Source organism: Neolamprologus brichardi, chromosome 10, assembly GCF_056152115.1.
Source record: "Neolamprologus brichardi isolate AB-2024 chromosome 10, ASM5615211v1, whole genome shotgun sequence".
Lineage (NCBI taxonomy): Eukaryota > Metazoa > Chordata > Actinopteri > Cichliformes > Cichlidae > Neolamprologus > Neolamprologus brichardi.
In genome coordinates this window covers 33,880,458-33,895,000 of record NC_142113.1, presented here as the reverse complement: position 1 = coordinate 33,895,000, position 14,543 = coordinate 33,880,458, and the positions used below count along the sequence as shown (strand labels likewise).

The 14,543-nt window shown below is 47.0% G+C and overlaps 1 protein-coding gene across 4 annotated transcripts in view; it reads right to left on the bottom strand.

Moving 5' to 3' along the window:
• Nucleotides 1-14,072, bottom strand: part of LOC102797425 (rap1 GTPase-activating protein 2-like) — a 33,443-nt gene extending 19,371 nt beyond the window's left edge. For 3 of the 4 annotated variants that reach the window (XM_006808262.2, XM_087847584.1, XM_087847585.1), the window contains exons 1-2: nucleotides 13,835-14,072; nucleotides 6,708-6,743 (exon numbers count right to left, since the gene is read on the bottom strand). In XM_006808262.2, the coding sequence (XP_006808325.1) occupies nucleotides 6,708-6,743; nucleotides 13,835-13,878 (80 nt within the window). In that variant the 5' untranslated portion in view covers nucleotides 13,879-14,072. Of the gene's footprint in view, nucleotides 1-3,843; nucleotides 3,891-6,707; nucleotides 6,744-13,834 lie in introns of those variants that run through there. The other variant, XM_087847586.1, reaches the window with a different exon arrangement.
• Nucleotides 14,073-14,543: the final 471 nt, after the last annotated feature.

Below are 14,543 nucleotides of genomic sequence, written 5' to 3'. Positions count from 1 at the left end.
TCAGACTACAGCAGCACCGCTAAAAACTGCAGATTGTTTTAAGAAGCTTCGAGTCGCCTCACATTTCTGTTTGCTGCTCATCTACAACACCGACCCAAATCTGGCTCCTCGGGGAGCGCTCAGAGCGACCAGGAAGCAAAACAAAGGTCAGCGCGAACCGAGAACATGAAGCCTGCTGAGAGAGAAAAGGTCAGAGAAGGTGTGTGAGGTACACGGCGTCCACGGCGCTGCAGCGAGGCGGCACGAGAGTGTGTGTGTTACAGACCCCTGAGCTTTTAACTCGACTCTCAGCTGGCTCGTTATCCGCGCTGTTGACTGAACGTCACAGCCAATAACATCACCTTCATCCAACACACACACACTGATGTCAACACGTCCCTCTGAGCCATTCCCACAATGCACCAGGCCCCCAGACTCAAACAGCAGGCTCCTGACACTCTGACACCTGCGGCATGTTTTCTGAGGAGCGCAGCCCGAGTGCGGCACTAAAACAGTTCCCCTCGAAGGCTCTTTAAATGTTCGATGGTTCCAGTGTGGAGGTTTCTGTCAGTCAAAGATGGCCGCCACAGGCCCCTCACTCTGGGCGCGTGGCTTTATTCAAATACTGGAAACTTTTTAAACTGTGGGATTTCCTGTTCCACTGGGGGCGCTATCGAGCACGCCCAGAATAAAGGGGGCTCTATTTTTGGGTAAATGTTTTTCTTCTGTTTATCCTCGGGACAGTAGGGTGTCCAAATTCCTGAGGACCCAGCCTTCTCGGTCTACGTGGGCTGGATTCTCAGAAGGTCGGGTAGGCTGGAAGTAAACCGCTGTGAAACTGGACGGTCTCGCCTTCTGATCTGCGTCACCGCTGTCTCGGTGAGTTTAATAAACTCGCCGTCTGCTCCTTGCTGTCTAAAATATAACAGGACACTGGAGCAAACTCTCGACTGTCTCACACTTCTGTTTAATCAGTTTTCTGTTAGACGTTTATTCAGCTGTGTGAAAACCACCCGGGGGATTAATAAAGTTTAATCTAATCTAATCTAAAAACTTTAATCTCAGCCAAACCGATTTACTCACGAACAAACAAAACACTGAAAAAAGCCCAACAACAACATTTTTAGGTTGTCTAAGTGACTTATATATTACGTTTAACCTGAGTAGCGAAAGATGGCGGTGATCTGAAAATGATGTGCCAGGAGTTGTGCCGTTCTCGGCGGCTTCAGTGACCCTCGAGCTCCTGTCGAGCTGGTGGGTAGCAGACGCTCCGAAAACGTCGAAGCACAAATATGGGAAGTCTTGATAAACCGAGCAGATATTTTAAGTTTACACAGATTCTCGCCTGAAAATATGTTAAAAGTTTATTTTATGACCCAGAAAGAATAATAAGAGTAATTTTAAAATTTGTCGGAGGAGTCGACGAATTTGGAGAAGCTGAAGGACAGAAGAGTTGATCTGATATTAACCTCTGTCTCTCTTCCACAGCATGTCTTTATCCTGTCTTCCTTCTCTCACCCCAACCAATCACAGCAGATGGCCCCGCCCCTCCCTGAGCCTGGTTCTGCTGGAGGTTTCTTCCTGTTAAAAGGGAGTTTTTCCTTCCCACTGTCGCCAAAGTGCTTGCTCATAGGGGGTCATATGATTGTTGGGTTTTTCTCTGTATCTATGAAGCGCCTTGAGGCGACTTTTGTTGTGATTTGGCGCTATATAAATAAAATTGAATTGAATTGAATGTCAGCATGCTGCCCATTCAGGACTCCCTGAGAGCGCCCCCTGGGGGAACAGCCAACAGGACCAGCTGTGAACACAGTGCACGTGTTAAATGTGACATCAGGGTCTGCATGTGAACAGAGCTCGTCCTCACGGCCGCGTCACGGCGAGTTACTGCTCGTAAACCGTGGGCAGTGTGACACATCCACCTGTGCAGGTGATTCTCTGCAGTCGTGAAAAACTGATTTTCTCACGTTTCTCACAGCCAGGAGGCTCGCTGAGTTTCAGACGAACATCAAAGCTCTTCATTAAAATTTAAATTCAACCCTCGAGTTTCTCCAACAGGAGGCCCCCTCCCAGTGTGAACCTTTAAAATGAAACGAAGGGAAACATTCATTAAAAATAAAATAGTGAGGACGGCGGTGGCGGCGGCGGCGGCGGCGGCGGCAGCGGCGGCGGCGTCGTGCTTCATGACTGTGTGAACATCCACGCTTTCACTCCTGTTTCTTTGTGTTAGAACAGCAGCTTCAGCTCAGATCACACCTTTCACGTCCTTGTGATCATTACAACCAGTTTGGTCTCCGAGGCCTTTGATTGGTCCACACCCACTGATCCGCTCGTGTCCTGCTTCCCACCCAGGATCAGTTCCACTTTGGAGAACCTGCCAGGAGCAGCACAAACGTCTCCTCCACAGTGATGTGCATTGCAGGATGGACCCGTGACGTGGAGGCTCTGACCCAGAGGCTCGGTCGACGTGTGGCTCGCTGACAGCTGAAGAACCACGGACCTGCCGCGGATGACGCTTAAATATGTTCGAGCAGCTTTCGGGACTCGACTGATCAGAAACGCAGGAGCGTGCGAGAAACGGGGTTTCCCGCAAAACACAGCAGGGGTGCTGACTGTGTTATTTGAAATAAACGTTTTTTATCTGCTTCTTTGTGTAAGCTCAGTTGGAAGCACCTCGCCGTGGACGTTAGCGTTCATGGAGAAACTGTGTCCCACATTTCTGTGGGTGTGAGGATGGAGTGATCAAGAGACACAGGTGGGAGTAGAGCACAGGTGGAAACGATAAAGGTGGAGCTGAAAATCCAAAAAAGGAAAGACAGCAACAGGAAAAAACAGGAAGCAGAACAAACACAAACAGAGGGCTAAGCTAAAAAATGCTGCGGCTAGTTGCTCAAAGCACATGACAGCGCACGCTCACAGCAGCTGTAGATGGGCGACCCTGAGGTAGCTGAAGGCTGAACCACAGTCAGCAGCTCTTCATCAACTTCCTGTTCCAGACATAAAACACCGTCGCTGTCAGCACGAGATATGAACGTATTAAACGTCGTGCACTTTGAAACAATGGCTCCTCCCCTTGTGTCTGCAGTGAACACTACTGCATGCAGGGGGCGCCGATGAGGCCGTACTCTGCCGCTGTGTAACTCGCCACGCTTCGCTCAGAGCTGCAGGCAATTCACGAAACAATAAGACTGACTTTTTAGAAACGTGCGCGCTCCTCGCCTGCAGCCACGGCGCTCTGCAGCTTTCACAGGGATGAAACTGAGTCGCCACGGAGACGGCACAGAGACAAACAACAACAACAGAAACGACAGTAGGACACGAGCAGCACTGCTGGCTCCTGTTTGTAGACAGACGGTCTGGTGTGTAACACACACACACACACACACACACACACACACACACACACACACACACTTCTCTGCAGCTCACATTTCCCAGTGTGTGTGTGTGTGTGTGTGTGTGTGTGTGTGTGTGTGTGAGCTATAATTGGTGCTGAGTGAGTGTGAGGAGGTTTTCTTCACTAAGTCGAGACTTGACAATAATTTCCTCGTTGTTTGTCTTGCAGCTGTCAGCGTGCAGCTGCACAGATGTTCAGTTTCCTGTCTGAAAGCGTCCAATCGGCGCCGTCGTTCTTTACGTTTCTGCAAACCGTCCTCTCAGAAAACTCCAGAGTTTGATCGCTGAGCGAGGAGCGTCTGTCATCAGTAATTTACACGTGTAGACGTAAACTGGACCAACACTTCAGTGAACACCTCAGAGCTGAGACTACGAGTCACATGATCGCATTGTAACTGAAAACAGCAAAAACAAGGCAACACACACACACACACACACACATGCAGATGGAGGGACTGCCAGACTCACCAGTGGTCGTGTGGCATTGTTGCGTTGCCGACGGTTACTGAGCATCTCACTCAGCTCTCACACACCAGCAGCCCTCCCCTCTCTCTCTCCTGTAACGTCAGGGTCCATTAAGCTTATAGCGCCTTAATCTTTCAGAGAGAGCGAGCGAGAGCCAGTAGCAGATGGAGGATGGCGGGGAGGCGAGGGGGGGGAGGGGAGGGGAGGGGGGAGGGGAGGATGCTCTAACTGGATGTGGTGGAGTTTGAGTCCGGACCGTGAATGTTTGCACATCTCTCCCCCTCGTCGGGCTCTGAGCTTCAGCACGTTCAGCCTGAAGTGAAATCCGATGACCTTAAAGCGTCTCTGTGCAGGTGAGCGTTACAAACACCTCTGTGGGAGACAGAGTTCGCCATCACTACCCTCAGCTTCCTGTCACACTCACTTCATCCTGGAGTAGTTTACCCTCAAGTTACATCACAGATTACCTGAACTCAGTAAAGCACAGCCGCACGCTGCAGTTCCTCTGGCGTCCAGCAGAGGCTCCAGCGGAAAGAAACACGTTGACAGAGATAATTTCACACCACGCAACTTTTTAATGACATCATGTGACAAATAACATGGCTTCTGTGAGGTTGCTGTACTAGGTGGTGAAGCAGCTCACACACAGACGCCGCGTCTCTGCAGGAAGACGATCCACACCACCCAACCAACCAATGAGCTTCTCGGGGTGACGAGCAGCACGTGCGGACGTTGAAGTGCGAACCTGCTGGAGGGAAAACAGCTGTCGGACACGCGGTCACCTTCCCCACAGACGCACAGCGGGCCACATGTGGGCGCTTGTCAAGCAGACACACGGGAGGAAGACCTCTGACGAAGGACTTACAGGCAGTGCGTGCTATTGGATTGTTAAAGACGTGCGTTACGAGCGCTGTCCGCACATTTCTGGCGTTTAAGCTACGTGTTCGTTCTTTAGGTGTACGATGTGCAAAGTGAAGCAGCCAAAACGAGCTGTGCACGTGAAGTGAGCGTGCAGACTTGGTGTCATGCATGAGTCACGCACACATCGCCCGATGGTAACGATCCCGTTTACGGAGGCCTGATTACACCATGTGCTTTTATGGCTGCTCTATAATATCACTCACTTGTCGGCCGTAACGGCGAGCGTCACCTGTGGAACACGTCCCATGATCCTCTCCAACTCGCTGTGTGGCTGTGCTGCAGACTGTGACCTGTGACCTGCCCTCTCTCAGGTTTCGGGCTCCCAGCACTCATCCTCCCGCTCCACCGCAGAGAGCATCTTCATCTTCCAGCCGTAATCAGATCAGTCTTTAGGCTCACAGGAAGACAAAGAGCTTCCAACGTGCTCCGCGTTTTTCTCCTGACGTGAACGTCGGGAGCTAAACCAGCGGACGTCCCAGAGACTAAAGGTTAAAGGTCATCATGACCTAAACGTCACAGAAAGGTCTCACAGGAAGCAATGACATCATGATGACATTTTAAATCCAAAGTGTCAAAGGTCAGCTTCACCGTGACGTCGTGACGTTCTGCAGTGACTCTCCTCGTGGCCGCTTTGTGACCGTATGGCAGTAACTCCTGTTCCGGACTCTGCGGTGTGACGTGTGAACGCACCCAAACAAACGTCTCTTTAAAGCTTCCAGGTCAAAGTTTTGTTTGACGAGCTTTGGAGTAAAGCAGCAGTCAGCCTGGCTTTAGTCTTCAAACTTCTAGTTGACGGATGTCACAGGTTTTTAAAAAAGCAAGTTTAAGTAGACATGCAGGCTGACACAGGTGTGGAGGCTGCAGCACATCAGCACAAGGGTTTCACTTTGTCATCCTTGTTCCTGCCAAATGTTCAAACACAGATCAAACTGATGAGAGAAATAAGCAGAGGAGCATAAACGCAGCGTCCTTATCAGCATCTCCACAGGTCTCAATATTTGGCTCATTAAAAACAGTATAATTGCTTCTTTTGTTCACAGTAATCTGCTTCACCTTTGAAACCAGCTCGTATCGATTTCTTCCTGTAAATCCTGCATGAGCTGAGCGGCGCAAAATATTTGTCTGCATACAAACAGCAGCTAGAAATGTTTTGACCTCATTAAATCCATAATCAGCATGATTATGATGGTAACGCACGTCAAACCGCCGCAGATCTGTGCGCCGCAGTTTGTCAGTCTAATTAAACCATCAGAACCATCAGAACCATCAGGATCATCAGAACCATCAGGATCATCAGAACCATCAGAACCATCAGGATCATCAGGATAATCAGAACCATCAGGATCATCAGGATCATCAGAACCATCAGGATCATCAGAACCATCAGAAGCAAAGTCACCAGATCCTTTAAACCATAATCCGTCCATCCATGGATCCTGACCTGCACCCATCCCTCCTGGGCCTACAGGTGCAGGTCTGGATCCATGGATGGAGGAAGCAGGAAGCAGGGCTTCATTTGGACGGGGTGGACGAGCAAACACGATGGACTAAATATAAAGGAGCACATCTGGCTGAAGTGAGCACAACTGGTTTCACTGACAGCTTCAGTTTATGGCCTGACGCTGACTCTGGGCACCACCGAGGGGTTTCACTGCTTTTTGCTGAGCAGCTGGGTAAAGGGACCGGACCAGAGCTCGGTTTCATGGACCGGCACAATAAGGAACCATCCTCTACGAGCAGATTGGCCCTTTAAAAGGAAGAAGCTGCAGATAACAAGCTGTTCTCCAGAGCCTGAAACACAACACGCTAAATCAAACACATTCAGAACGATGTTTGGTAGAGTGAAGCTCAGGCTGAGGGAGGTGAAGCTGCTGCTGCTCTTATTTTATTTCTGGCAGTGGAACAACTTGAGTGCGGTCTTTGTGTGATTCAGGGTTGTTACTCACCGAGCTCTCAGCGTGCTGACTGTAGACTTATCAATCCTACAGAGAGAGAGAGAGACACCGTTAACATGTGGTGCACTGAGCGCGCTCTGATCTGAACGTTAGGACGTTGCCGAGGTGGAGGACGAGATTTCTATCTGCATTCTCTATTAACCTCAGCAACCTGAGCGAGGTGTGAGCTCAGAGGTTCACAGCAATAAAACCTGTTTATTAAAGTGCTGCAGCGCCACCGACTCAGACGTGTTTCTGTAATGACGCTGAAGCGCAATAAAACAGCACAAAGCAGCAGACGCAGGAACCACTGGTGACTTCACAGAGTCTCAGATAATCTGGGATTCATTTAGTTTGGAAAATCAGAAATCAGAGAAAAACGTCCACAGTCTCCTCCCAGTTTAACTGAAACACGTCCAGCAGAGCTCTGCACCCCACAGAGAGCAGGAAACACGTTTATCTATTTAACACATTTGAATATTTACACTCAGAGGTGCTCTGATGTGTAGAAAGTGGGTTCCTGAGGCTACGTCCACACTAAACCGTTTTTGTTTAAAAACACCGTTTTGGCCTCCCGTCCACACTGAGGCGCCGTTTTCCTCAAGGAAAAACGCAGCATTTCGGAAACGCTCTTGAAAAACACATACATTTCAAAACGGAGCTGTCCCGTCGCAGTGTGGACACTCGAAAACGCAGACTTTCTAAAACAATGACGCATTTTAGTCAGCAGAGGGCGGTATGCAGCAGTTGTTTTGATTGGTCTCAGCCTTTACAGCCCTGTTACAGATTAATATCAGCCTGTCCGTGCTGCAGATAGCCTTCCTTCTAATTTAATTCTCACTGGCTTTTGCACATGTGCAGGACTGGAACGTAAGTGTTTTGGACCGTTTCAATGTGGACGCACAACTCTGTGAAAACGCTAGTGTGGACGGAGCGCTTTCAGATGAAAACAGCGTTTTCAAATCTATTTGGGCTGGTGTGGACGTAGCCTGAGGCTCAGAGGTTTGGACGTCTCTCTGTCACCGACTGCGTTTCCATAAGTTCGACCTGAATCGCTGAGCTGCTCAGCCTCTCTCTTTGCCCCACTGCAGGGTGATCCAGGGACTTGTTTGGGCTGAGCACGCCCCCTTCACCGGGCTCGGTCTCCTGAGACCACACACAGGTCTGACTGGAGGGTGGAGTCCAAACCACCCAGGCTGTGAAATAAGCGCTGTTCATCAGTACCTGCATCACACCTCACTCACACGGTGTCCTTGGAAGTACTGATGAAGAAGCATCCAGACGCTGCAGAGACATGACAGCAGACCTGTTTCCACTTTGTGATGCTGAGGAAACGTTTAGGTTCAGATTTGCTCTCACTACAGTTACGCTGCACGGATCGTCGCTGTCTCATGCATGCTGTAACGCAGGTCTGTCATACACGCCACGGCGCTCGTCGCTGATAGACTCTGACACTAGAGCAGGCGATATGACCAAAAATATTTATCACCATATATGTTTGAAAATTTGCAATAACGATATAATTGACACGAGACAAAACACAACTCCACAACTTTATTAGTGCAAAAACCCATCAGTGTATTTTCACTGAACCCTCCTGTTACGTTGGTTTGAAGGAACACTAATTATGTTCCTGGGTCAATCTGACCCGCAACATAACAGGAGGGTTAAACAAGCAGCTGTTTCTTATCTGCATTAAAGTTATATAAAAATGTAACAGTGCAAATGCAAATTCCTGTCTGACAGTTTAACTAAAAGGCATTTCCAGTGGAAACTGGCCGACATATCCTCAGCATAACCATGTTTAATATCCACAAACCTTAAAAAGAGGTTATACACACAATACGGTAACATTATGTTGAAGCACAGTACGTATCACTCCACGAGGCTCCGCCTACGATAGCCGTAATGCTCCGACAATCCATCAAGCGGTGTGGCTTCGTAGCTTAGCAAAGTCGTACTGAAACATTTGACAGATTTTCGAGCGCCGTGCACATAAAATCGTTTCGAGGTCAGTAAACACAACCAGAGTTCATACATGAGGCACACGGGATTATAAGGGGCTCTGTCGACTTTCAGAAAAATCAAAGGATTGATTTTAAGTGTCGTATTTTCCAAACAACACGGTAATAACGACGGCCCGCTAGCATGCGCTACCAAAAATAGTGCTTTGTTGTGTATCTGACGAAAGCTAAACCAGTTCCACACCAGTGAAGCTGCAGCATTTTTACAAACCAGTTCAGGTTCATCGTTTCATTCAACGATCCACTTTCGTTCTTCTCGTTCTGCGTCGCCGCCATGTGCGTATGTAAACAAAGGCACTGCGCATGCACGTTTTACCCAGATTCTATCGCCATGTTTCATTTTCCTGTCGTTGCCCAACGTTACACCGGTGTTACCGTGAACGGTACGATAGAGCCCAGCACTACTGACACAGCAGTTAGCAACCTCACTGTGATGGGAAACAGCCTGAAAACCACAAGTGAGAGTTAAGAGGAGACACAGATCAGGTGACAAGTGTGGAGGAGAGAAGGAGAGGAAAGAAGGAGAGGAGAGAAGGAGATGAGAGGAGAGCGTGTGGTCGAGCAGAACTTTAAAAGCCTGAGTATGATGACTCTGAGAAAACTCCACTCCCACAGGCCATAAATAACTCATCCAACAACACACACACACACACACACACACACAAACACACTCAGACACACACACACTCAGACACACACACAAACACACAGACACACACACATACACACAAACAAAGATGGCGTCGTCCCTCCAACCCAGCCTGGAAACAAAGCTGACATCGCTCAAACCTGCACTTCCTCCAGCGACCAGCAGAGGCTCCACTCCCACTAACATGAGTTTGTTACACAAACAGCTGATTTCCTGCTTCAGTGAACAAACGTGATTCAGCAGATTTCTCACTTTTGTTGAGTTTTGCACTTTAAAATCGTCACGTTTCGAGTTCTTTGTTTGAAAATAAAATAATTACAAACTCCTCGAACAATAAAATGTCTTTGATGTCGCTTCAGTCTGACCATCATCATCTAGCGACCTAGAAGTCTGAACGAACACGTTAAACCAACATGGCGTCCTCACATAAAGGATAAAACATGTCGGCGTCTCGGGTGAAGCTCCAGCAGCTGCTGCAGGTTTGAGTCCTGTGACTGTTTGTGATGACAGCGACAGTCGAGCCATCGAAGAGAGAGCGAGGATGGAGCAGGATGGGCGGAGCATCCAGGGGTTTGATATAAACGCTCCTGCAGCCGCCCCGAGGCCGCTCCTGCATTATTTAATAGTGCAACTCTATTAGTCGGCTTGGTCTAAACGCTGGAGGACAGAGGAACGACGAGGAGGCATGAGGTAATCTGTGAGGGCGTACCATCTGTTATTTTATTATGATGAGACAGAGAGAAGGAAAGGAGGAGGTGGGGAAGAACAGGAGCTTCTCTTTTTATGTAAGGAAATCACGAGCTATACAAGGATGAAGAAACAGAGATGGAGGAATCAAGAGTGCATGGAAGGAAACCACAAGGACAGATGGAAAGGAGGAGGTAAACAAAGAAGTAAACGAGGAAAGAAGGAAGCAAAAAGGATGCATGAATGAAAGGAATGTGACATACATGAAGGAGGGATAGAAGGACACTGCAAGGAAAAGAAGGTTTGGAAGGATATAAGGACAAACGCAAGGAAAGGACAAAGGGAAGGAGGTATAGAACAAAATGAGGAGAAAGTGTTGAAGGAATTCAACTATTAAAAAAACTAGGAAACGAGGAAGCAATGAAAGAAGGTGGAAAAGAAGGGGGAAAAGGACACATGTCTGAAAGGACCCAAGGGAGCATAGGAGGAAATAACAACAGAATCAGGAAAGTGTGCAAGGGAAGGGAATATGGAAGCAATATGAAGGAAATGAGTACACAGGAATGTATTTAAGGGCATAAGGGAGTATGAAAGGAAATAAAAATAATCCCAAAAAGATATTTAATGAAGTAAAGAAAACATATAGGGAAGGAAAGAAGGACACATGAATGAAACTAGAACAAGGTCTAAAGAAAACAAGGACAAACACAAGGAAAGGACAGGAAGGAAACATAGAAGGAAGCAACTAATTTGAGCTGGAAGGAAGGGATAGAAGGACACAAGGCAATGAAGCAAGAAGACTCCAGGGAAGGAAGGAAGAAGGAAAGGAAACACAGAAGTGGACAAGGAAGTATGAAAAGGAAGAAGTATGCAGGGAGTGAAAGAAGGAAACATAAAAGGAAATAAGGACAAAAAGTATTTAAGGACAGAAGGAGGTGTGAAAGGAAATAAAGGCACATGAATGAAAACAGAATCAGAGCAAGGAAACAAGGAAACAAGGACGAAGAGAAGGAAAGTAGAAAAACAAAACAAGGATGTATAAAAGTAAAGAAGGGAATGTGGAAGGAAACAAGGAGACACAAAAGGAAACAGCAACAGAAAAGAAGGAGGCGAGAGATCGAGGTCTGAGGAGAAGGAAGGATGAAACACAGAGGGGTAAAATTAGAGGAGGTCTGAAGAGGAGGTCTGAGGTGGGGAGGTCGGAGACGAGAGGAGGTGTGAGGGGAGGAGGTGTGGGGGGAGGAGGTGTGAGGGGAGGAGGCGTGGGGGAGGAGGTGAATGATTGAAGAGCTTGTGTCAGAGTTTCCACTCGCTGTGGTCACAGACTCAGGCTGAGGCTCATTGAGGCGAGGACGAGAGGACGCAGAGCTGCTGCTGGTTTCCCCTCTGACCTTCACTCCTCCTCCTCCTCTGACCTGCAGCGTTCATTAACCCCACAGACACAAATGATTCTCTCCTGTAAATATTTCACATTTTAGTGTCAAACACAGGCAGCTGTATGGAGGACCAACAGTGACCAATGAAACATGAGTTCTTATGTGAATGTTAATTAATGTTTAAGGAGCTTGCAAAGAAAAGCGTCTGGACTTCTTTAAGTTGCTTGAAGACGTTTCACCTTCATCCGAGAAGCTTCTTCAGTTCTAAGGTCAAATGGTGGAGAGTCCCAGATATAAACCTAGTGGGAGTTTCCCCCCACAGAGGGACAAAAGGACCCCCTGATGATCCTCTAATCGCCTGAGCCAAGGTGTGAAACTGGGTGTGGGTCCCAATCAGCCAGAGTTTCGGGTGAGCTCATTGTGAAACCTGGCCCCACCTTATCATGCGATTTCCTGAGGTCAGATGGCCCAGGATGTGAGTGGGCGTTAAGGCGTCTGGGAAGGGAACTCAAAACTGGATTATAGATGGCAGAGAGTTGGTGTCGTAAACCACCGCCTCTGTTACGACACCAACTGGGGACCCACACCCAGTTCCACACCTTGGCTCAGGCGATTAGAGGATCATCAGGAGGTCCTTTTGTCCCTCTGTGGGGGGAAACTCCCACTGGGTTTAAATCTGGGACTCCCCACCATTTGACCTTAGAACTGAAGAAGCTTCTCGGATGAAGGTGAAACGTCTTCAAGCAACTTAAAGAAGTCCAGACGCTTTTCTTTCCAAGCTCCTTTGACTACGATGACCTGGATGACCGAGAACCTTCACAGACTTAATTAATGTTTGTTACTAAATGTTTCCATAATTCCATGATGTATTTAATAATAACAATAAACCAATAAAAATAATAATAATATAACATTTTACATTTTGGATTTTTTTTTATTTAAACGGATATTCAAGAACTTCTGAATTTATCAATTAATAATTTTTTTAATACATCATTATTTTAATAATACCGATTAATAGTTGAAGTTTTTATATTATTATGGTCTAATAATTTAAAAAAAATGCCTTTGCCAAAATTTATGACTTTTTCAGGCATTTATTACATACATTTAAATGTTTTATTTATTTATACATTACATATAAATAAATAAAACATTTCTTAAATAATTAATTTATAAAGTATATTACACAAATAATTTGAGTAAATAATAAACGTTTTACTTACATACATAATAAACTTTCTAACTCATTATTAATATTTAAACATTTCGTACATATTTTGTAGTTTTGTATGTAATTAATAATATATAAATATTATTTCACTGTGTTTTGGGTCACATTTGTCGTAACCAAGGTTACGCTCTTCTCTGGTCCCAGCATGTGATTTAAGGTCTGTTCAGGATCCAGATCTGTGTCGTTAGCTTTAATGCTTCGTGTGACACTTTTACATTTCCAGTGACTGTTTCTTTAAATCTAAAATAAGTAACGAGGTGTTGTGAATATATTTGTGTATAAACTGTGAAATAGAAAATAAATTAGCAGCTTTTAAAAGATTTTACTGTTATTTTTGGACTCTGGCAGACGAGCTTTGAATGTTGTCGCCCATCAGTTTAGCCGCTCTGAAACAAGCTGCTCTGATTGGCCGATTCCAGGAAGCCTGCAGAGGGGCAGGACGAGGCATGCATGCAGGACCTCCGATGATGACGTGAATATCTGGGGCTCAGTGAAAGAAATAGATCAACCTGATTCCTTCAGAGTGACCACTTTTTGTTTCAGGCGATGATCGTGGAACGCGTCAGCTGAGAGTTTAACTACAAAACCACCACCAAGAAGAAGAAGAAGAAAGAAGCAGCTGGGACATCGAATATCAGATTTTCTCATTAAAGAAGGAGAATGTTGCATCTTCATGCACTGTGTGGACTTTCTGCAGACATGTATTATGTGTTTGCTGTGCTGGGTGTGAGCTCGCTGTCCTCTTTGGTGCCACACAACAAATGAAGCTGACGAGAAGACAGAAAACGCCTGCAGAGCTAAACTTCCTTTGGATTCGTCCGAACGCAGAAAGTTGCTGATTAACTCGCCGTCGGTCGACTGGAAACACAGACGACACAGAAACGCGTCTCACGCTCACAAAGAACGAACTCGCAGAGCCCGACAACTTTCCCACCAAAGTCCATTCAAAAAACGTCCCATTTTAACTTTGTTAGCGTTCAGTTTCCCTCACCTGATCTAAACAACATTCACAATCCTCCACATGAACGTAACAATTTGACTTGAGAGCTGATGATGTCACCGTGATGTCATTCCTTGCAGCTTGAGCTGAACTCAAAAACCCAGAGAAAGTGTGCCGGACAGAGCTGCTGAGATTATTCAGCCATTCATCAAAGGGCGAGCGCTCTTACCATCCGAAGCCTCCGAACGACACGCTCCTCTTCCTCCTCAGCATGGTGCCTCGCTCGCCCTCCTCCTCTTTGTCTCTCTTTTCTTCTTATTGTGTCTGGGTTTTCCTCCCTCTCTCTCCCTCTTTGTACCTCTGCCTCCCTCTCCCTCCGCTGTCGCTCTAACTCCTCATCTCTCCTCCTATAAATACTCTCCTCTCTGTCAGACACTCCCGCCGCCTCCCTCTCCTTTTTCCTCCTCCTGTCGGTAACGCTGCTCTCTCGTCTTCCTCTCCCACTTCACTTCACAGCACAGAGCCAGCAGAGAGAGAGAGCGGGTAGAGAGACATAGAGGGATAGCAGGCGGAGGTTTACAGGGAGTACCCGCTCTCTGCCAGCCTGATGGAGAGGAGCTGAAAACTTATCATCCATAATAAATGGACATAAATGGATGGAAGCACGTGTCGGTTTACGGGACCTGCTGTTATGCAACACGGCTGCAGCTGACGGCAGTTTTTACTCTTATCTGTGAATCCATCAGTTTTAGGCAAACATCACAAAGGAAAAGGAACGAGGAAGGATTTTTATTCAGGAGGCTTCAGGCGTACCAACATTAACAAACACACACAGCAGCGCGGAAACCTCGCACACTTTCCTAAATGACCACCTTTGAAACTTTCACTTCCCATTGTTGATTCACTCAGTGTGCACTCACTGTCTACTGCACACAGAT